This window comes from Mesocricetus auratus, unplaced genomic scaffold (genome assembly GCF_017639785.1).
Source record: "Mesocricetus auratus isolate SY011 unplaced genomic scaffold, BCM_Maur_2.0 Super-Scaffold_100022, whole genome shotgun sequence".
Lineage (NCBI taxonomy): Eukaryota > Metazoa > Chordata > Mammalia > Rodentia > Cricetidae > Mesocricetus > Mesocricetus auratus.
In genome coordinates, this window is record NW_024429203.1 from 16,630,259 (window position 1) to 16,653,688 (window position 23,430).

Genomic DNA, 23,430 nt, shown 5'->3' on the forward strand with positions numbered 1-23,430 from the left:
TAGTACATAGAGTTGACGGTAGTCAAATACATAGGAACGTCACTAATTTTAAAGATAATTTTATTGGCACAGGTATTACCACCAGGCCTGGAGAGACATCTCAGCAAAGGACACAGGTCCCATTTTGAGCACTTATGTGGCAGCTCACAGCCATCTCTAATTCCATTTTCAGGGCATCTTTTCTGTCCTTCAAAGGCATCAGACACACAGTTGGTGCACATACATACATGCATGCAAAACACCCATACGTACAAAACAAAAATAAGAAAGCCAAGAAGTCATTTAAGTATTAACTTCAACTGGAAGAGAGAAAAACCCATGTAAGTTACAAACAGCCCCTTGGCGCATCGATTTCCTACAAACAGGAAGCTGCTTGAGAAACCCCTTTGTCCTTTGCAAATACTGGAGGAAAACACAGGATCCAGGAACAGGGGACAGATCAGGTGTCTATTCATAAAACGGTGTTCTACCTTTCACCTTACACAGGAACCTGATTATTCAGTAGAATTCCATCATTGTGACTGCTATTTGCTTTTTTTTTTTTTAAATTTAAAGTTTCCTCGATCAGGAAAAGGCATACCTGGACCTGGTAGAGATCATAGGCTCCTAGGCTTTAAAGATTTAATGGACCTTTTGGGGGGTTAGGATCAAGAGTGCATGTATTTTGCATGTGGGGAGGATGCAATTATAACCCAGAAAAAGCAGACTATCGTTAAGTTAAATTGGTCTCCATTACTCCCTACCCTAAACTAGAAGTGTTTTGCATAAGAGTCTTTTTGCTATGCTGCAAATAGGCAAGGGGTTATCCTTTTGACTTTGTATTTGGCCAAATGACTTTCTTTGGTCAATGGGATAGAGAACGAGTGACAAGTGCAAACACTTGAAATATTTGCCTGTGGTCTTCCTGCTTTTGCTTCTGCAGCCATCATGGGAAGGGCTTGTCTGGGGTTTTCAGCAAAGGCACTGGTGACTCTGAGATTAGAGCACATGGTATGCCTTGATATTAAAACTAGTGGAGTAAAGAGATGATAGGAACTAGAATCAATCTGCTACAATGGGAGTGGTGAGATGTGTTTAGCTTCTGGGTATACTTTATAGGTAGACCCCACAGATTTGATGGGGGAAAAGTGATAAGTTAAGGGTGAATATGGAGATTTGGGACAGGAAGAATGGAAGAATAGAGTGGCAATTTGCAATGTACATTATGTTAGCAAGTTATCACGTGTTGTTTGAAGTCAATGAGAAGCTAGCCCTGGAAGCTGGTTGCCCCGCCCTCCATTTTCATACATGTCTGTCTCAAAAGTGTCCTCCAAACCAAGTGTAGGGGTGCACGCCTTTAGTCCCAGCACTCTGGAGGCAGTGGCAAGTGAATCTATGTGAGTTCAAGGCCTGCCTGCTCTATATAGGTCTATATAGTGAGTTCCAGACAGCTAGAGCTACATCGTGAGAACATGTCTCCAAAAAACAAAAATAAGACAGAAAAAGTATCCCTTGTCTGAGAATGGGCTGCCACATAACTATGTGACAGGGAGAGAAGAGAATCTCAAAACAGCCCACAAGTAAAACCTTTCCCTTGAAACCAGCTAGATAGAAGGCAAAGTATCTCCAGTGGATGTTACTACTCTTTGTCCCACCATGTAGGGAGAAACCAGAAGAAGTTCACCAATGGAAAATCTCATCCATGGACAGGAAGCTCAACTAGGAACTCCAACTGACAGCCTCAATTTCTCTAGTTGGTTTCTGCTGGATGGAGTGAATGCCCAATTTGATGATGCCATCTGTATCTGTTGCACTTTGTGATTTCACTTAGAAGCCTCACCAGAGGGGACACTGCTCTTGCCCAGGATTCTCTCTACCAGGAACTCTAGCTGGCTGCCTCAATGGGACTTACTAGTTGATTTCTGCTAGGGGTTTTAAGCATTCAATGTCTGCATGCCTGCTTGCCTTCCTGTCTGTCTATCTACCTCTATCATCTACCCCTATTTATTCTTTTATGTTAGACATATATACTTAATAAACTCACTTATTCAAACTGAAAGTATAGCTATCATAGATCATTCTCCAGACTACATAGAACACTATTTTCTCAGGAGGAAAACACCAAGAGAACTACAGCCTAGATGTGGCAATATCAGGAGTTGTTCTGCAAGTTTGTTTTGAGAAACCTTACATCCCAATAGGAATGATAGGTAGGCAGTTGGCTATACAAGGTTAGAGTTGGAGGGAAGCAAGTTCTGGTAATTACACGGAGAGGTTTATGCAGTCATGAGACTGGATGACATGCACAGGTGAATATTAAAAAGGAGCCCTGTGCTTGGGTTTAAGAGGGCCATCAGTGTCTAGTGGTTGGAGTAATAGTAATCAGCAAAAGAGACTTTTAGGGATGGCTATAGACTCAAGTTGTCTCAAGAAGACAAAGCAAACAAAAACTATAGGTTGTGTGGCTGATGCAGCAAATATTTACCACTAGTCCAGCATGTGAAGATGATGACCCATACCTTTTCAGTGAGTGATTGCTTGCTATGGCAACTGAACATCACTGGGGAAGGTACAATCCTATTACCTTTATAACAACTCAAACCATTAAAAAACCTTAGGGCTCAGTACATAGCTCAGTCAGGGTTCAGGGTCATTACCACCATCACCAAGAAAAAAACAGAAAGCAGAGTGTGTTTCAAAGGAAGCGAAGTTATCAGCAGAGGAGAAACATGAAGCTCAGATTCCAGGGTTAGCAGAGCAGCTTTACTCGCAGCTATCAGACCACGTAACCCGAGGTCTGGAGCCTCAGGTACTGCGAAGCTCAATTCCAGGTGTTTAGACCCAGGCTGGGGAAAAGAAGAGTCAACCCTGTTCCCAGGGAAATTCAAAGGGTGTGCTTCAATGGCATGTTTATTAAACAAATGCTCATGACAGATTTTCACAACAGCAACAAATGTTATTCCACAACATCACATTTCCTTACTGAGAAAAAATGACAATCGCAACACTGATGGATTTGATGACTTTCTCATGTTTCCTGGGGGTAAAGCCAGTGTCCTCACTCGTTGTCCTCTTCTTTCTCTTGGTCGCCTTTGTCTGACTTCATTTTCTTTACCTCTTCTCTGGCTACATGTCCCCGGAAGGCTGACTGGATTTTGAGAGCAGCGAACTCTTCCTTTTCTCTTTCTTCCTCAGCAGACTCCTCCTTCATTGAGAGGAGACAAAGTGAGAGACATTTCCAGAATGCTGCTTTTTTTGATGCCGCAGAAATGAATGTATAGATTTAACTGATTTACAAATGCAACCATTTGAGGGCTGTTGCTTCCTGGGGGGATTTTAGACATTATCACATTGTGTGTGTACCAAAGGCTGAATGCCTAAAGAGCAGGCATTCAGCTTGCCACTCTTTAATATGTCTTAATACAAGATCATTGCCAGCTTCTTTTCTCTTGTTCCCAGACAGCACCTATTTAAAGTTGCCTGAGAAATAACATTGTGTTTAGGGTGGGGAAGCAAGAAAGAATCCTTGAAGTACTGTGTCAGTGTTAACATCAGTACATGTGCTGTCTTGAAGTAATTGTGATTATGTAAGATGGATAAAAATGTTAATTCTAATTTCTAAATGTTTAGACAGTCAAAATCACACATTTAAGGTGGAACATCAAAGAGAAAGTCAGTTTATTAATATTGGACTTATCAGAGTTGGCTAAACAGGGACATACGGTTTCTTCTTTTGCTTTTAAATTTAGGTATAGATGGCAAAATTCATGGATCCTAAATGTATGAATATATGAAATGAAAATATATATGGCCCTTAATATTTCTTTGTTAAGTTACAAAGATGATAAGCACACATTAAAAAACCTCAAGTTATCACTTGTAGTGAAAAGTTGAAACATTTTCACTTCCCCTGATATTGCTCCTAAAAAGTAACCATTATTGTAGGTTATGTGTCTCTGTGTATATTTCTCTATTTATGAGTCCATTTACATGAGACACATTTGTTTTTCATTTTAAGACAAAGCCATACTAATTGGAGTGCTCTACAGCTACTTTCCCCATGAACCAACATATTCGGATTCTCTTTGCTTTGCTATTATTTCATATATAATTTTGTTCAGTTTTAATGGGAGGGACATAGCCACTGTGTTCCATTGTACTGATATCACTCACCAGAGATTTAGTCATTCAGTAAACAATTGACGGATCTTTGAGCTGTTCAATCCCCTCCATTACAATGAGTTAAGTTAATCTCTTAAAATTTTTTTTCCAAGACCGAGTTTCTCCATGGCTTTGGAGGCTGTTCTAGAACTAACTCATGTAGACCAGGCTGGTCTTGAACTCACAGAGATCCTCCTGTCTCTGCCTCCCAAGTACTGGGATTAAAGGCGTGCGCCACCACCACCCGGCTAAGTTTAGCTCTTAAACTTTAAGTACAAATAGACTGGCATAAAATTCTTTGAGATGATTCTCTAATATGGGCAAGTGAATTACTATTAAGTCAAAAATCAATGAAACAGTAACACAAACTTATAACAGCTTATAAAAGAGCATCTATAAGAAAAATAAGGAAATGTTTCTGTCTTTCTATATCCCTGAATTCCTATTACATCTGATGCCACTGTTAGACTAATTGGATTGTATCAGTATTATTCTAGAATAGTTAAATAATGTAAGGAAAGGTTGTATCTCAGTAGGGTATGTTCATTTTAGGTATCAAAATTGCTAACTGAGATACTAGGACACGAAAAAGAACTCAAAGGTTTGAACTCTAAAATCGTACAGAATCAATTCTTTTACACAAAACCTGATCCTCTTCCTCCTCCTCCTCCTCCTCCTTTTTTTGAGACAGGGTTACTTTGTGTAACCTTGGCTGTCCTAGAACTAGCTCTGTAGAGCAGTCTGGCCTTAAACTCACAGGGATCTGTCTCTCAAATGCTGGGATTAAAGGCTTGTGCTGCTGCCACCACTACCAGGGAAAGCCTGGTTTTCCGTAGTTTGGACTATGAAGAATATAGGCAGTGATGTTCTGGTAAATGTTTAACTGGCTCTACAGAGAAATAATAGAACCAAAAAATATCGCCCTCCTAAATAGCACCAAAGTTCTGGTTTGTAGTGTTTATCTTAGTCTCAATACACTTAGATGACTGGTTTTAAGTTATCAAATTGATGTTTGTTGCATTATACACAATTATCTCCAAGTAATGGCTTTAGCACACCACTGAATAGAGATAGGTAGTATCTTTGTGGGTGGAGTTTCCTATTTGAGTGTGGCTTGGATGTAGAATATCAAGGCAGGCAAGCATTTCTATAGAAGAACTTGCAGGGAACATGAGTAAGTCATACTGTGTAAGGCCATTTTATTTGGTGGTATGTAATTGTTTTCCTTTAATTATCTCTAACCTTTGCCCAAAGGAGAATATTAATTTGAAAGATGAGATAAGGTTCCAAGTTGATCTGTCTGCCTCTTTCCCATGGAAAGATTGTCTGATCTAGATTTTTAAAGGGAAGAATGGGTTTATGAAAATAATCTGCCAGCTTATCACTGATGTTAACCATCTAGAAAGCATGATTCTAATTTCAATAATAACTGGTATGCTGATATATATTTTGTACACAACTTTGAACTTAGTAATGCCATTGTGTGTAGGAATACAAAAGTAAATGAAAAATACTACATACAAAGGCTGTAACTGGTGTTTCTTCTCTTCCTGATGACTTGGCCATTTCTTGTTCACATTTCTCAGTTTGTTCTTGGTCCTAGAAAGAAAAGAGAGGGCCATAAAGGCATTGTTTTGAAGATAGCAAACTCTGGACAGACCAAGCTGCATAAGAGAAACTGGAAGTTACAGTATTGAGAAGCATGAGGAATTAAAGATATATAAGTTTGTTTTTTTTTAAAACAAGAATTTGTATTGGAAAAAAAGGAATGAAAACTGAGGGAACAAATCACTGCCTCACACTGAAGGTTTGGTAATAAATCTTGAGGACAGTATGAAAAAGAAATTTATAGTCTCTACAATAGCAATAAAACAGCAGTCAGTGTATTACTTAGTAGGAAGCCAGGTTGACTTTAGTGACAATTATACATTAAAGACTAAGTCATTATTGCAGAAGAGAAGGGGATTTGGGAAGAGATGGTAACAGAGGATAAACATGATCAAAGCACCTTATGTGCATGCATATAAATGTCAACCATTAATTTGTGCAATTAATATACAATACTATGTGAAACGGAGGAAGTCAGTTTCACTTTGGGAAAAGATATATGTACAAAGAAGGAGTCAGCTCAGCCTGTCCTGACATAAGTAGTCCAGTCTTCTATAAAGGAGACACTGCTCACTCGCTGCCTCAGAAAGAAACTCTAACACAGAAAACCGGAAACTGAGGATATGTAAATGAATAACTTAAAACCCTGAAAACCCAAAGTAAAAGAAACTCCTTGAATTTCTATGTGACACAAGGACATAACATTTCCAACATTATCTCTTTCATTTCAATCAAAAACAATAATCTGATAAAGATAATCTGGTAAAACTAGAAATAAAAGGAACCACCTCATACATGCAGGAGTAAATGGATAGAAATTCACTTTTGAGTGCAAAGTAACAGCTTCTACAAAAACATTCTCCAAATCTACTGGAGAACATTAAAACCTGGAGGTTGTCAATGTCGCTTGAGTCTACATCTGAGAAAATGGTATTTCCCAGGCTGTCTAGAATAGTACTAGTACTCTAAAATTTTTTAATTTATTGTCTTTTGTGGTTGTTGCTATTGCTGTTTTGAGACAGGGTTTGTCTGTGTAGCCCTGGTTGTCCTGGAACTTGCTCTGTACATCAGGCTGGCCTAGAACTCAGAAATCTGCCTGCCTCTGCCTCGAGTCCTGAGATTAAAGGCGGGCACACACACACACACACACACACACACACACACACACACACACACACACACACCAAAGTAATCCTTTTGTACCAGGGAAATGAAGAAGTTGGACTAATGGTTTTCTTTTGTGATGTTCAATAAAGTTTAAAGAATAACAGGGAGGGGAGTAACTGTGTGTTGATCAAGCTCCTTCTCCCGTTCGCCATCTTTAAATTCATCCTAAGTATCAGTACTCAATTCAGATCATTGAGAAGAGTTCTCATTATAAAGATGTTCTGTTAAGTTTTTAATAATGCTTGTCACACTTCTCAAAAATTGGGGAGACCATAACAATTTCTTTTATGAATAGAAAAAATATAGCCACATCTGGCAGATTCATAGGACTATACCTTGAATGCGTGGTTGTTATAGAAGCGGTCCTCTAGCTTAGCCCCCCATTCTGCTGGATCAAAGCTGGTCTCTAAATAACAAAAATAGTTTTATACTTATTTTGTGTTCATTATAGTAAATCAAGAACAATAACAGGAACACAAGATTCTTGTTTCAAATCATAGGTTCTTTACTGACAGCTTAAAATCTTCCTGACATTGAACATTCCAGTGCCTCAGGCACAAATAATTACTATTATTTTTTCAAAGATTTATTTATTTATTATATATACAGTATTCTGCCTACATGTCAGAAGAGGGCACCAGATTAAATTGTAGATGGTTGTGAGCCACCATGTGGTTGCTGGGAATTGAACTCAGGACCCCTGGAAGAGTAATCAGTGCTCTTAACCTCTGAGTCATCTCTCCAGCTCCACAAATAATTACTAAATATATGATGACTAGTTTAACACTGAATGAGTCTTTAAGGGACATTTACTCATAAGGAAATGGGAGAGAAAGAACAAATGTCAATATTTTAAATAAATAGACACATAAAACATGCATAAAAGCACGAGAAATATGGTAAGGAGACTGGAAAAGTGAAAAACAGGGAGGGTTTTCAAATGACACACACTATGTAGACAGCTACCATCAACAACAAGCATTTCCATCCAAGATAATTTAATTTGCTATCATGACGAATTTCAAACTCCAAAAGTAGGATTCTCTTAGCAAGCCCATGTGTGTATCACCTAGAGACTACAGCGATCAAATCATTTTACCTACACATTTTCTTCTGGTTAGTTTTCAGACCAGCTCCAAGCACCATATTAATTTAATCTACAGATACTTAAATTTGTATCTCTAAAATAGACTTTAAAATATAAGCATGTACCATTGTCACATCTAAAATATTAACAGCTCCTTACAATCATCCTGTATCTAGCCAACTATCCAAAATTGTCCCCACTGTCTAATATAGTTATTTAGCTTGGTCATATCAGAGGCTCAAAATGGACACACAATGTCTTTTGTTTTGCCTTTTAAAGAATTTGTAGTGGAAAATTCACCATCATTTTTTCTGTGCAAATTGTTTGTTGATGAAATTGGGCCAGTTTTCCCTTGGAATTTTCCAGTGCAGATATTTCTGACTGTCTCCACAGGGGATTTTAACAGGGTCACTTGCCCTTGAATTCCCTGTAGACTGGTAGTTCGATTTGCAGGCTTCATCTGATTTAGGTTTGATTGTTTTGGCAAAAATACTCATTGATAGTGCTACTTAATCTCAGAAGATAAGTCATATCCTGCTCTCTCTAGCTTTTAAATAAATTTTATGGGCTCCTGATGATTGGTCCTTAACTTATTTAGGGGTACAAGATGATAATGTTCTAAATTAATCAGTACTTATTTTGAGGTGGACTCAAGAAAGAAAACAGCCAACCATTTGGTTACCCTGAAATATGGCTCTTACAAAAAAGGAAAGTTACAGGTTTGATTCCTTTACCAGCTTTCAGAATAATCATCCTGGCTCCCAGAACCTTCCTAGGTGGCCTGATAATGATGAGTTCTGTGTCTGATTTGAGCATTATGAACTCACAAACATTTAGTAACTTGGGTGAATGCTGGTCCATGGAGTTTTATTACTTTACTCGATTTTCTCTTTGTTCACTATTTGGTCAGTGGTGGCTTATTCAAGTGCTTGGATTCTCCTCTAGCAACCCCAGAAATCATGAGGAGCTTGTTTCCTAGATGGAAAGCCCAGTCTTACATTATTTATCCCATGTGTATAGAACTCACTGCAAGTCTGGTTCATGGGAAATGCTATTCAGACATGATGACATAGGGGATATATATCCACTAACATTTGGTTAGTCATGATTTTGAGGTTTCTAAATGTATGGAGCCAGAAACTACTTCCATTAAAAAGTACACTGTAAAACCGTGTGTGCATCTGTGCGTTTGTGAGTGCATGTCTCTATACCTCTATGGGCAAGAACATGATATGGCACATGATTGGAAGTCAGATGACAAATTTCAGGAGCCCTGTTCTTCCACCATGAGGGTCTTGGAGATGACCTTCAGTCTTCTGGGTTTTCACGAGGTGCCTTCACTCTCTGAGCTGCCTCCATTTTAAGATCACATTGGGATTTCTAAATTCAAGTTCAAGATTACAGGATTTTTATTAAACTATGTATAAAATTATTTTTTCTTACACTCCAAATTTTATTCCCAGTAACAGCAGCATGTTTACTTGATTTATTCTTTAATATACAGTTACAAAGTTTCAAGAATATCTCTATGTATTGGTCTGCCTTGAACACTGTCACCAATACCTGTGACAGATCAACTTAAAAGAGGAGTTCACAATTCATTTTGGTTCACAATTTTAGAAGGATTAATTAAAGATGGATTTGCTTTGTTGTTGGGCCAGTACAAAGTTAAAACACCCCCTCAAATATTTGGGTTGTTTTCACAAATAATACTATAATAAAAAGCATAGAAGTGGAACTTCTGGGATGCAGGTTAAATAAATATGGAATTCTGGCAGATACTGCAGAATTCCTTTCCTTTAGGTTTTATTTTACATCTCTAGTAGGAATGGGTATAGGGCTTATGTCTTTTAGCCATATCTACAAACCATACTGTCAAACTCTTGCCTCTCTAACCGTATGATGCAGGTGTGGTTGTTGGTAGTTGAGTGTAATTTCTTCTATTTTTCTTTATGTGTATTTGTGTGTGTGCCTATGGAAACAAAGAGGAAGTCAGATTCCATGGAACTGTAGATACAGGCAGATGTGAGCGGCCAGGAGTGGGCACTGCTATCTGAACTTGGGTCCTCTGGAAGAGCAGTAAGTGTTCTTTACCCACAAACCATCTCTCTATCTCCAGTTGAGTGAAACTATGATTTGAATTGTTATTATGGCCCAGTTTGACAAAATTTTCATGTTAAAGGCTATTTGTGTTTACTTTGTGTGAACTGTTTGTTGGTATAAATGTGTTAGAACACACTATTTTTACAAGCTCTTTATTAGGTTTATTAACTTACTGGAATGTAAATTGCAAGCAATTTTTTCTCAGTTTGTTATTTGTGTTTTTGTTTTCTTCATGCTGCTTTGTCACATACAATTTTACTTTTTATGCTGTCAATTCTATCAATCTGTTCCCTTGTTGCATTTGGGTTTTAAACAAAGAAGGCAACTTAGCAAGCAAGATGTTTTCTTAATTGATGAATTATATTTTCTTTTAGCATCTATATGGGTTTTTTCATATTTAAATTTTGAGTCAATTTGTAATTTATATGTATGTATGATATAAAGAACTGATGCTCTTCTGTTTTTCTATTCTTATTTCAGTATAATTTAAGAAGTCCATATTCTCCTACTGATTTGACACACCATTTACATTGTTTATTAACAGGTTTCCCATCACAAAGAATGGAGAGGAAAACTACCTGTGAAAAATGGTGACAAGGGAAATCTTGCAGTATGGGAGATCAGACTAGAAATCACAATGACTTATTTTGCCTTTGCTTGGGAAGGCTAAATTCTTACACTGCATCAGTTGGGAATTCATGTGAAGTTCACATAGGTGGAAGTGGGCGTGGTGGTTAAGTTTTTATCAAATGGTTTTTAGTCATTGTTTATCATCATCAATTGTTTTTATTACTGTGACCTGGTAACAATGACTCAAATATTTTTTAATGGTATGTTCCTGAGTTCTAAAATTAAACTAATGACCGAAGGATTTTACTGCATGAGTTTGCAAAATTCATGTTGTAATAATAAAATTCATGTTTACAAAACTAGTACTCGTATCCAACGATCTTAATAGTCTTTCCCCGCTAATGATGTAGACTTTGCAGCAAATATTCACCACGACTAGATATGGGACAGACCAGCAGTAGTCAGGAAATGGGTGAAATTTCCAGTTCTTCAAAGGTAGGATCCTAAGGGACGGGGGTGGAATTGTTCAGTGTGTACGGGCGTGGTTTAGATTCCAGCCCTGATCTGGGTTTCCTCTCTCAGTAAAATGATTTACAAAGGAATGCCTATTTACTTGGGGCTACTTCTAATCTCCTTTGCCCAAAGTAATGATAACAAAACTTATATAACACGATGGTTTTCAGTACAAACATGATTGTAATCACTCCCTCATCACCAATCTTCAAGGTTGGGATTTGGAAACTGTATTTATGAATGGAAGTATAGGAGCTTCACTTTGGCTTGAAATCAAATAGTTACTATTAGCACGAACTTTAGTCTCTGCAGGATGGGACCTGGAGAGTACATAGAATGTAAATTACCTTCCCTAGCTGGCAACTCACTTGCCAAAGCAGTTTGTTTCTGTGCCTTCGTTGAAGAACAGTTTCATATACTGCAGCGAGAACCAATTTATTTAATCTAAGGAGCGTTGAATTATTTTTATAACACTTATAAATGAGAAGACTCAAGATTTAAAGAAAACTGCAAATTATCCTTTCAGGAAGAACAGGCAATCAGCTAGCAGGGATGCATAGAACAGGTCTTCCTCCTTCCACACCACGTATATGAGAAATACAGTGAGAATGGCCTGGTTTTTTGTTTGTTTTTCCAGACAGGGTTTCTCTGTGTAGCCCTGGCTGTCCTAGACATCACTCTGTAGACCAGGCTGACCTTGAACTCACTAAGATCTGCCTGTTTCTGCCTCTCTCAAGTGCTGGAATTAAAGGCCTGCGCCTGGCTTGCGGAGTGAACTGGCCCATACTGTTTCAAATAGCAAGAACTGTATTTGAAAGCACTTGCTTCATAAAGGTTTTCTGGACAATGTACATGATCTTAAGTTTTTGCTGTTTGTTGTTGTTACTGTTTTCTTTTTTGTGTATGAATGTGTTTTGGTGTTCGTGTGTGTGTGTGTGTGTGTGTGTGTGAGTGTGTGTGTGTGTGTGTGTACCTGTGTTTGCATATGTGTGGAGGTCACAGGCTGAAGATAGGTATATTCCTCAATCATAAGTTTTACCATAACAGAATGCTTAGTTTAGTTAAAAATTCCTATTTTTTTTAAAAAGAGCTTACTCTCTCTTTTTTCTAGAAGGTTTTCAAAATACGCTGCGGCAAAAGCTGGTATATTGTCTGGTTGCTCCCTCAGAATCTCCCGTGTCAGCCCTTCAAGAAGATTTCCAAATCCTTGTGGAATTCGGTAGTGGGTGTTGGAGAAAGGAATCGACATCTCCTTGGAAAGAATTGCCTATGGTACCTGAAGATTCAGTAAAAAAGTATCTAATTTTAATGTGTCTAGTTTAAATTATATAATCACAGTTACGACAAAAGCAATTCACAGTCACAACTCAAATTATTTCTCAGACATACATATTTTGGGCTTTACAAAGAAAAGTTCATACAATTTAGGCCTGATAGCAATCTGTCTCAGTAGGTAAAGGTAGACTGGAATGAAATCCCTGTAACCCACATTGTGGAGGGAGAGAAATGACTGTCACAACTGTCCTTTGCGCTTCCATTGGCAGGCTGTGTCCCCAGAATTACACCTCTGCACACATGCCACTCGATAAATGAAAACAAAATTGACTTCTACCATGTCTCCCATTTCTCCCAGAGTTTTGAATTCTATCGTGAATCATTGGTTTTTGTTTCGCTTTGTTTTTCCTTTTGAGACAGGGTAGGTATCTTTACATTGCCATCGCTGTCCTGGGACTCACTATTTAGACCAGTCTGTTCTCTAACTCAGAGATCGACCTACTTATATGTCTTCCAAGTGCCGGGATTAAAGTGTGGGACACCGTGGCCAAAGAATTATAGCATTACAAATGCAGATCCACGAATTTGGGCAAATCAATTGTTTTTTAAAGTTAGACAACCACAGTTTTCACTAGATATTAAGTACTTCATCTTCCTGTCTTTAAAAGGTGAGGGTTGTTTTTGTTAGCTCGAACTAATTTAAAAGACAATGGTTGCTGAGAAGCCAGTATAAGCCTTTTTACATTGCTGAGAAGAAACTAACGCTTAAAATTAAAAAGCAAACTGGTTAGCAGGGCACGATGGAGCATTCCTCTAATCCCAGCATTTCAGAGCCAGAGGCAGGTGGATCTATGAGTTCTAGGCTTGCCTGGTCTACAGGGCAAGCCCCAGGACATCCAGGGCTATACAAAGAAACCTTGTCTGGGAAAAAAAAAAAAAAAAACCCACAAACCAAACAAAACCAACGAAACAAGCAAAAAAAAAAAAAAAAAAAAAAAACCAAAACAAAAAAAACTAGTCTTGGTTCTAGAAATCATTATTGTTGAATAATATTTCACTTTCTTTTTCAGCCCCACTTCTGCAGTACGGCCTATGTCTTCAAGCGCCGCTGTATTCTGGGATGGGGCTCGGAAAGAGGCCGTGGTTTCGGAAGCCTTTGAAATCTGGGGCGTCTTATTTTCTGCTTTTGTTGGTCCTTCTATTGTGTAACTCAAGGGCTGGCTTATAGGTGGGTAACAAAGAGCGCCTGGATCACTGAGTAAGGGCTGCTTCGTGATTACACTTGGTACCCTGAGAGGCACGAAGGGTCTCTGGGAGGGGCCTAGGCTGGAGGACTCGAGGTTTAGCGAGGCCTGACCTGTGGAGAGTATTCCTTTCTCTTTTGGGCGGAAACAGGTGATTAAATATTGAATCTTCGAGGGGTGTGAAAGCCCTCAATTGGGCGGGGGGAGTGCGGGCCGTAGACGGGAGGACAGGTCAAACCGTGGGCGGGACGTCGACGACCTAACGTTCCAGATTCGCGAAGAAAGGGCTTTCCGGGCTCCCTATCTACTCCAGGAGTCCCCGGTGTGTCGGGGATGCCGAGAGACTAGGACACACGACGGAAAAGGCGAAGCCTCCACGTTAGAGGGGGGAATGGGGAAACTGCCTCACCTCTTCTTTCTCTTCAAGCTGGTGCGGATGGTTCCAGTTGTTTTATCTCGTTGCTGGGTAACCGTTTTTTTTTTCTTCAGCTACGGCGGCCCGGAAGAGCCTTGTGCTGAGCAGCGGAAGGTTTGGCGCACTGAAGGCTCGAGGGTGGGGCCCGCTGTGTGGCTCCGCCCAGTCCCCGCCCACCACTCACAGATCACGCCCCCGTCCCGCCCCCGCATCCGCCCCCGCCCTTGCCTAGGGCTCCTTCCAGAGTCTAGCGGGAGGACACGGATTTCCGCAAGTATGGTTTCCCTGGGGTCTGTGTTTGGCCTGCTGCTGCTCGTAATCGTTCGAGCCAGCAGAAGTGCAGGTGAGGTGACACTGCTCTGCGGGACTCTGACCTTTCAGATCTCCTGCAGAATCTTGGCTCTCGTTCCCTCTCAAGGTCTGGTGTGAGTCAGAACCGTTCGTTCCCCCCTAGGCCTGGCGTGTAGGTACTGCTGGGTGTCTGATGTCTTTATCCCCCACTCACCGCCCTTCATTTACAGCATAGGGGCAGAGAGAGACTTCGGTTTTTCAAATTAGGGAGGCTCCACTGTGCCCAGACCGAAGCCTTCAGGAGATCTCCGAGAGAAGGGGGCGAAGCTAGTTAGATAATATTTGGAAACAGGTGACTGAGTCATCCAAAATACTTCAGCACCTGCCCCCTCAGTGGTGCCCTTGGGGAGGGCTTCTATCGGGATGGGTGCCTTGAGGGAATTAAATTTTACTAGTTTAAGTGGTTATTAGGGCTAAGAAATTCAACCCCCTCACTAGCTTAGAATAATTTAAGGTTCAGCTCTGAATTTTGGTGCAGCTTAGAGAGATTGGTGGAGGGCTAAGGCTCATCACACTGGGGAAGGGGTAAAGTCACACTGGCCATTCTGCAGGTCAGAGCTTGTCATCTGACTAACCCGGGCTGGACATTGCCCCACAGCAAGGAGATACCAGAAGATAGGAATCTGTCTGTTCATTCAAAGTATGATAATGCAGAGTGATAATGCAGGATCTACCCACCCCTTTCTTCTTTGGATCACTGAAAGACTGGACCTCAAAGACTGTCAATAAATGAAATTTGGGGGGATGGGATTATAGCTCAGTGGCAGAGCTCTTGGCTAGAATGCTAGGAATTTGGACTTCTTGAAGGTCGAGGTGAGAAGAAATGGCATGATTGTCTTCTGCTCAAGCACCAGACAGACCCAGATCCAGCCCATCAATATGTTTTCAGAGTTTCAAAGCCAGTGGTCATTCCCCCTTTCTCATCCCTCTCATGACCTTTAGAACCTATCATAGGAGGTAGGGAAAAGGTAAAGACAGTAAAGCTACTTTAAAAAATTTTTTTTAGTTTTTCCCTTAAGGCCTGTCAAATTTAATATCACTGTTTTATTTCCTTTGGGTAATATTGCATGACCTTGATTAGCTCTTGACATTCAGCTGCAGATTTCTCTCCCTTTCTTCTTCCTTGCATAGCCTAACAGTTTTCTCTTAACACTTTCCTTTTGTAATAAAAAGTTACATCTAACAATGGAAGTACCTATGAACTCACCACGCTGTTTGAGAACTACAACACTGTGTTTTTATTGATACTGCCATTAGTACTCCTCATTAGTGCATCTGTTGAGTTCCCATCAGAAGTCACCACTATCCTAAAATTTTTGTTAGTCTACTAACTCATTCTTATTTTCCATTTCAATTCCCAAATGAAGGGAGAAATCCATCACCTTAAAAAGTTCCCATTTGAATATGCCTAGTTGTTTATGCGGTTCTTTTCTGTCCAATGCTCCGTGTTTCACTGCTCAGCTTAGAGTGTGAGCTTGGTAAGGATAGAGTATATCGTTTTTCTTTGCATTATCATCACTATCTAGCTGAAACAAAAACGAAATTATAGTACCTTTGGAATTAGATGACATGGATTCCAGTTCTGCCGTAAACTACCTTCCAAGGCCAAAGAAAATACTGTCTCAAGTATCTTCATCACTCTGTCAGATGCATAAGTGCCTAGTAGATTGTAAAATCCCTGGCAGAAGAATTTTTATCTATTATGGGTAGTATTTTCTCTCCACTGTTATAGCCTCGGTGTGCAAAATAGTGCCTGGCATACAGTAGGTATCAATAAACAGATATTTGCTGAATTCACAGCTGTTCTAACTAGTCTTAAAAACTGTTTCATCTATTTGGTTCCTAATCCCTTGATGAGTAATGTATTTATATTTCTTGATCAGTAAATAACATGCTTATACTATTATTATAAAGGTATTTTCCACCTCTAAAATTCTTTTGCTCACCATAGAGCCATTCACAAAGAGGTTCTATAAATGTGTGTTAGCAAACACAGACTGGCTGGAAAAGGCATTCCCCAGCCCATGGACTACTGGCTGCATACTCCAATATGTAAGCAACATTTCCTTCACTCCATTCCCAACTCCAGCCTTCTCTCTACTTAGCTCTTATTTATGCCTTTGCTTTCAGCTTTTGTTCTGTATCTATCCAAGACAGGGCCCTCCCACACATGTGCCTCCCGATTCCCCCAGCAGGCTGCCAACCTGCTTATGCAATTCTGGGATGTTGTGGTCCCAGAGTATTTTGCTCATGATACATTCATCTTGAGCTTGGTAAGCCTTCTGGATGAACTTTGATTGTCGTGTAGGCTTCATGATCAAACGAACTCCTGAGAGAAAGAGAGCTGAGGATTTTTAGGGACTAGTCTGCTACTCCTCAAGCTTGTGAGGAGACCCCCATTAGCTCTACTGCCCTGTTAAGTATAGCCTAAGGAGCCTGCCATCTTTTGTAGCTTCCAGGGAAGAAAATGTCAGCTTTGTTAATTCTAATTCTCCTTCCTGCCTATCACTTTTATTAAAAAAGACACAAAAACAAAAAACAGAACACCCTTAATTTTGTAAATTATTTTGTTTGGAGGATTTTTAAAAAAATCTTTCCTTTTGAGACAAATTGGGATGCAAGTTTTATGATTTTCCTAGTTAAATTTCTGTGAGCTCACTGGGATCATGTGGATCAATGCTTGTTATTTAAAAAGTACTTCGATATAGGCTATGAATTAAAAATAGAAGTGATCTCGTTAAAGTGAATTCTTATTCAGTCTTGTTAGTGACTCTTAGCACAGAATTCAGTATGCAAGTATGCCTCCTCTTTCTTCTGCCTGTAAAATGGTGACAAGACCTTTTCACTGAGATTTTTTTAACCTTCTGTCTCTCCATGATCTTATTTTTGTGTCCTGAATTTATCTGCACTTACCAGGAAGGGAGACTTGTCACGGTCATTAGAGTGGTATGACGGGTCATCAAAAACCAAAAAAAGCAAACCAGACAACAATGACAAAATACCAACAGTAAGCACTAAGAGAAATGATTTGAAGGGATTTGGCAATGGTAGGGTGGAAAGGAGGAGAGAAAGATGGGCACGGAGTTAGAGAATTGTGTTGGATATAGGCATTGCCCTTCTATTCCCTACTAGCTACTAGGAGTGGGCACAGTGAGGGAGAGTCGGGGAAGGAAGTGATTTGTTTTTCTTATAAACACCATCTGTGAGGTACATGGACGGTTCATTTTAGTGATGTGAGAAAGAAAAGTTAAGTGTTAGAGCCAAGTTTTAGAGCAAGGGTGTGCGGTGTGGGGTTGACCAGGAGCTACGCAGGGGAGGGGAGGAGAGTATGTTCATTGGTTGCTTCCTGGGTCCTGAGTTTACCTTAATGATCATGTTATGCTGTGATGCATATTGTTGGAAACTGTTCTTATTATGTTGCTATCTAGTTAAGAGTAACAAGACCCAGTTTTGGAAGATTACAAGGCTTGAGTAGATTCATATTCTTTTGTATAGGGACTGTGTGTTGCTTCCTGTTTTACCAGATCTCTTGATGCTCAGTCTCCCTGATGATATTCTCCTAAGTGTTTGCCAACATTTTTAGGTATTGGTTTTCGCTTTGCCTCATATATTGATAATTACATGGTGCTGCAGAAGGAGCCTTCAGGAGCGGTGATCTGGGGCTTTGGTACACCTGGAGCCACAGTGACAGTGACCTTGTGCCAAGGTCAGTGCCAAGGTCAGGACACCATCATGAAGAAAGTGACCAGTGTGAACGGTAAGGCCGCCCATTCTCTGCTCAGTTGTTGTCTTCTTCTGCCACCTGCTGGATTATTTGAAAATAAATGCTTATAGCTCTAGCTCAGGCTGTCCATCCATCCGTCCGTCTGTCCGTCCGTCCGTCCGTCCATCCTTCCATCCATCCATCCATCTGTAAAAGTTATTTGAGTATAATAACAAATATATAGCAAAAGTCCCTTTTGCTAAGTACCTTGTTGAACAGAACAAATTATGCAGAAGTTTGATGAACACTGGTAAATTATGTGTCGAGTTCTATGAGATAAGGAAGAGAGACATCTCCCTCAGCCTGGTTGCTATGGGAAAGCTGCCACAGAAGATCATATTTGTGCTGAATTTTTCATGCCAGAGAGACAGTCATTCTAGACTCAAGAGAGATTGCTCAGTGGGTAAGAGCTTTTGCTGTTCCTTCAGAGGACCTGGATTCAGTTTCCAGCAGTCACACTGCATGACTCGTAACTCCTTGTAAACTCCAGTTCTGGGGGATCTGATGCCCTCTTCTGGTTACTCCAGGCACCTGCATATACACGGTGTACATTCACACACACACACACACACACACACACACACACACACACACACACACACACACACACACACATTTTTTTAAAAAGTCTTAACATTAAAAGAAAGAGTAAAATTGGAGATCTAGCAAATAACTGTCTCTGGAGTTCACCATCTAGGTTATGATTCTGACTCATTTATGGGTATATAATTTGGGCATATGATCAAATATCTTAGTGACAGTATGTTTTCCATGTATAAAGTAGAAGTGGTAGTATTTCTTAGTGGATTACAGTGAGGAGTAAATGAGTAAACACATATAAAATACACATATAAAATAGTTGGAACAGTGCTCGGCACATTAACTTGTGTGGTCATTATTGTTACTGTTACTATCATTTACTCAGATATTCAAATATTTATTGAGAAGCTACTATGTGCCATATACCGTGCAAAGGTACTGGTGATAAAATGATGCATAAAACTGATTCAGTCTCTTCCTTAATGAGGCCGGAAGGCTAGAGGAGGCAGGAAAATGAAGAGCAGTTCTAGCTATGTGAGATATATGCCTCAGTAAGGAAGAGCAGTGTGTGTGGGAGCTTAGCATGGCAGTAGGCTAATGAGCTTAGTTTAAGACTGGTCTTGAAAGAGGAAGCACAGATTCAGTAGCAGGAACATCCTGGGTATAGGCACAGAGGCAGGAGTACATGTGTAACACCGGAGAAGCGCCATCTAATTGCATTGGTCTAGAATACTGGGCTAGGTGGCTGGTGGTGGATGACAGGCCATGGGACAGTATGGAGGCTCGTCTTTGCTAAAGCACATAAACCCTGGATCTATAGATTTTAAGCAATAAAAGTACACAAGCAGACAGAAGGGGTTTGACAGCCATCAGATAGGGTTGGTAGAGTTGTTAACAGGCCCTTATGATATGCAGATATTCACGATGAGGGCTTGAGAGAGTGTGGCTGTGAGGATGAAGGTTCAAGGTGAGAATAAAGGCGTCTCTGTGTAAGGGATAAAGATGTGCAAGAGTGGATTCTGGGGACCAAGCTCAGACCCTCTACACAAGCAGCATGCTCTCGTAACTGCTGAGCATCTCTCCAGCCCCTCTGTGATTCGTGAGATAGACTGAAAGTGAAGGCTTCTGAGACTCCCTGCGACTTCTGCCTAGTCTGTCCTCAAATACGTTATGTAGCTGAGAATTACATTGAACTTCTGGTCCTTCTGCCTCTGTGTCCTAAAGCAGCAATCTGTGAGCTGTGACCCCTTTGGGGGTTGAATGACACTTCCACAGGGGTCACCTAAGACCATCAAAAATATCAGATATTTACATTATGATTCATCACAGTAGCAAAATTACAGGTATGAAGTGGCAACAGAAATAATTTTATGGTTGGGGGTCACCATGACATGAGGAATTGTACTGAGGGTTGCAGCATTTAGAAGGTTGAGAACCACTGTCCTAAAGAGTGGGATCATAGGCATGAACCACCACACCTGGCTTATGTAGTTGTGGGGAGTGAATCCGGAGCTGTGTACATGCTAGGTAAGTACTCTGTCAACTGAGCTTTATCTCCAGGTACTTTTTGAAAGCCTATGAGACAATGGGTTTAATTATTGCCATTTTATATATACCTATCATTGTGCTTTGCTCATGTTCTTTCCCCTACCCATCTTCCACCCCCTGCCTCTAACTGCTTATCTCTTTCTGCCTCTAAATAGTCTTTTCTGCTTTCATGTCTCACATATCTATATACATATATAATTACTATGTTAAATGTATTTTATTTAAATATATATTATTTGTCCTTGTCTGGTTTATTTTGCTTAATATGATGCTTTCTAATTTTATTCATTTTCTTACAAATGATATAATTTCATTCTTTTTATGTCTGAATAAAAATCTATTGTATGTAGGTACATAGCACATTTTCTTCATCTATTGATGATATCTTGGCTGATTTCTTATCTTTGCTATTGTGAATAGTGCCTCAGAAACACAGATGTACAAGTTTATCCCTGTGATATGCCAATTCATCTTCTTTTTTTAAAAAAACATTTATTTATTATGTATGCACACACCTGAAGACAGCACCATATCTCATTATAGATGGATGTGAGCCACCATGTGGTTGCTGGGAATTGAACTCAGGTACCTCTGGAAGAGCAGCCAGTGCTCTTAACTTCTGAGCCATCTCTCCAGCCCCAATTCATCTTCTTTTAGGTATATACCCTGGAACTCACCTGCAGGCATAGCTAGATCATGGTCATTCTATTTTTGATTTTTTGTGTGTATTTTCTTTTCTTTTTTTTTTTTTTTTTTTTTGGTTTCTTTGTGTAGTCCTGGCTGTCCTGGAACTCACTCTGAGAACCAGACTGGCCTCAAATTCCGAGATCCACCTGCGTCTGCCTCTCAAGTGCTGGGATTAAAAGTGCACCACCATCGCCTGTCTAGAGTGTATTATTTTCAAAGATACTTAACCAGTTTATATTTCCATTAGCAGTCCACAAAGATTCCTCACCAGAATTTGTTGTCATTTGTTTTCTTTTCTTTTTTTTAAATATTTATTTATTATGTATATAGCGTTCTGCTTGCATGCCAGTAGAGAGCACCAGTTCTCATTATAAATGGCTGTGGACCATCATGTGGTTGCTGGGAATTGAACTCAGGACTTCTGGAAGAGGAATCAGTGCTCTTAACCTCTGAGCCATCTCTCCAGTCATTTGTTTTCTTAATGATGGACATTCTGACTGAGATGAGATAAACTTTCCTCCTTCTTATAATATAACCTAGTCTCAAGAGAGACTAGAACTATTGGTTGAAAGCGAGTCACAGATTCTGTTTGCTCTGGAGGGGAGAGGATAATACAAGCCTGTAACTTTAGAACACATCTTAAGGTATGTCTGCCACAACATGCTATATAGCTTATGTAGTTTTCATAAGCAGTTTTATTGACATAAAGTGTTTAGTTTTTGTTTTGTTCTTATTTGGTGATGGTAGACTTGAATTTTAAGCGACAGATGAAATGTAGGTAGTACGGGATGGCTTAGGTAGTAATGTCTTATTTGCCTTTTAGCCACATTTAAAAGCCACAGCGTCATGTTGCAGCTGACAGAGAGTCCAAGTTCTGTGTGGAGAAGTGAAGACAGCCGTTTCTTTTAGCCCTAGGTTTTCTCTTGGGAAGATAAAGGCCTTCTTTGGGTATCCTGCCCCCCTTCTTGGGATTGGGCACAATAACCTGAAAATTCACTAACATCTGATGTGATTAGTAAAGAAGAAAACACTGTATGATTAATCATGTCTCTACACAAATTACTTTCATTTTGTTCTTTTGATTGTGGTTTCCATCCTGAGGCTGGAATTATCTGGGAAAGATAGAGAGAAAAGGGAAAGAGAGAGCTCTTTCTTTGCATATGCCCTTGGCTGTAATATTCAGATCAGTAGTCAGGGGCAAGCCGCCAAATATGCTGTTACACATGAAAACATAAAACCCTCATCAATTTTCATGGATTTCTTCTCAGTGTAGCCCAGGGTTGGAGTTTATTTTTGTCATTTGTTTGATGGAGTGCTTGGTCAAATGTATGCAGGCTAAGTAGGAAGCAAAGAGATTAGTCTTCCTAGATGGTAAAAGAAAGAATGTAAGCAAACAGACATCTTAATGCATTGAAAATGAAAACCTAGAGGATCCTGGGTCCAGACTGCCACAAGAGGTAACAAGGTAGCAAATGACTGTTGTCCAGAAGGCAAGACCAAAGCAACTTTGGCTCAGATGGCCAAGAATCAGCAGAAAGCCCATTGGATGTTGGATGAATTATGGTTTCTGGCTCAGATTTACCATCTGGACCCATCCTAGAAGACTTGATGTGTTAACATTGTAAAAACTAGTAAGTGGCCTGTGGCCTGCTCCCCATCAGCCACCCTGTTCTGAACTGACAATCCAAGGACTAGTCATTTCTCCTTGTGAAATGTGGTGGCTTCTGACTTTAGAATTCCACCCTTGGTCTAAGACATCTCAGGTGCTGCACCCTTCCTGCAGACAGTGTACGCACAGGAAGAGATCCTGTCATGTGTGTGAGTGGTCTCTTGAATGGGTGTGCTCATCAGCGAACTCTCTGCAGCGTGCCAAGTTTCTCCTGCTTTGTCGCCCATAGTGTCGGGGCTTCTTCTTCTTTTCTTAAATGAGAGAGGAAAAACACTAGAAATCCAAAGATCTTGGGATAGCTGGCCGAGAAGGAGGCTTTTGAGAAGTCGAAGGCAATGTTCTCCTGTACAAAAGATGCTGAGATCAGTGCTCAGTCACCAGGTTCGGTTTTCCTCAGGTTGTAGGCCCTACCTGTAGTCCATTCATTTTCTGGCAGTAGTGAGACCGTGGTGTTGTTTTTGCCAATTCTTCTTCCTGTGTTTTTGTTGTTGGACATGTCTTTGTGAGAATTTCTATTGTTGTGAAGAGACACCATGACTGTGGCAATTCTTAGGAAGGAAAACATTTAACTAGGGTTGGCTTACAGGTTCAGAGGTTTAGTCCATTATTATCATCCAGGAAGCATGGTGGCCCACAGGCAGACATGGTGCTGGAGAAGGAGCTGAGTTGTACATCTGGATAGGCAGGCAGCAGGAACAGAGAGCTACTGGGCCTGGCTTGAGCATCTGAAACACCAAAGCCCATTCCCAG

At 40.1% G+C, this 23,430-nt stretch overlaps 2 protein-coding genes across 3 annotated transcripts in view; one reads left to right on the top strand and one right to left on the bottom strand.

The window, feature by feature from the left end:
- Positions 1-2,871: 2,871 nt before the first annotated feature.
- Spa17 (sperm autoantigenic protein 17) lies at positions 2,872-14,243 on the bottom strand. The gene is made up of 5 exons (XM_005069339.4): positions 14,117-14,243; positions 12,284-12,464; positions 7,251-7,321; positions 5,662-5,739; positions 2,872-3,184 (listed from the first exon to the last, which is right to left on the bottom strand). The coding sequence occupies exons 2-5, from the start codon at positions 12,435-12,437 to the stop codon at positions 3,038-3,040; spliced, it is 450 nt and encodes a 149-aa protein (XP_005069396.1). The 5' UTR covers positions 12,438-12,464; positions 14,117-14,243; the 3' UTR covers positions 2,872-3,037.
- A 66-nt stretch (positions 14,244-14,309) lies between these two features.
- Siae (sialic acid acetylesterase) overlaps positions 14,310-23,430 on the top strand; it is a 43,656-nt gene continuing 34,535 nt past the window's right edge. For both annotated transcript variants that reach the window (XM_013112941.3, XM_005069236.4), the window contains exons 1-2: positions 14,310-14,465; positions 18,057-18,230. In XM_013112941.3, the coding sequence (XP_012968395.1) occupies positions 14,399-14,465; positions 18,057-18,230 (241 nt within the window). In that variant the 5' untranslated portion in view covers positions 14,310-14,398. The remainder of the gene's footprint in view (positions 14,466-18,056; positions 18,231-23,430) is intronic.

What these genes read in the sequence shown, in the direction of transcription:
- Spa17 (XM_005069339.4), bottom strand. Translation starts at nt 12,437, where the DNA reads ATGTCGATTCCTTTCTCCAACACCCACTACCGAATTCCACAAGGATTT. An exon ending in CCTTCTAGAAAAAAGAGAGA is followed by an intron (nt 7,322 to 12,283) that starts GTAAGCTCTTTT and finishes TTTGTTATTTAG; the next exon opens with AGACCAGCTTTGATCCAGCA. An exon ending in ATAACAACCACGCATTCAAG is followed by an intron (nt 5,740 to 7,250) that starts GTATAGTCCTAT and finishes TTTTCTTTCTAG; the next exon opens with GACCAAGAACAAACTGAGAA.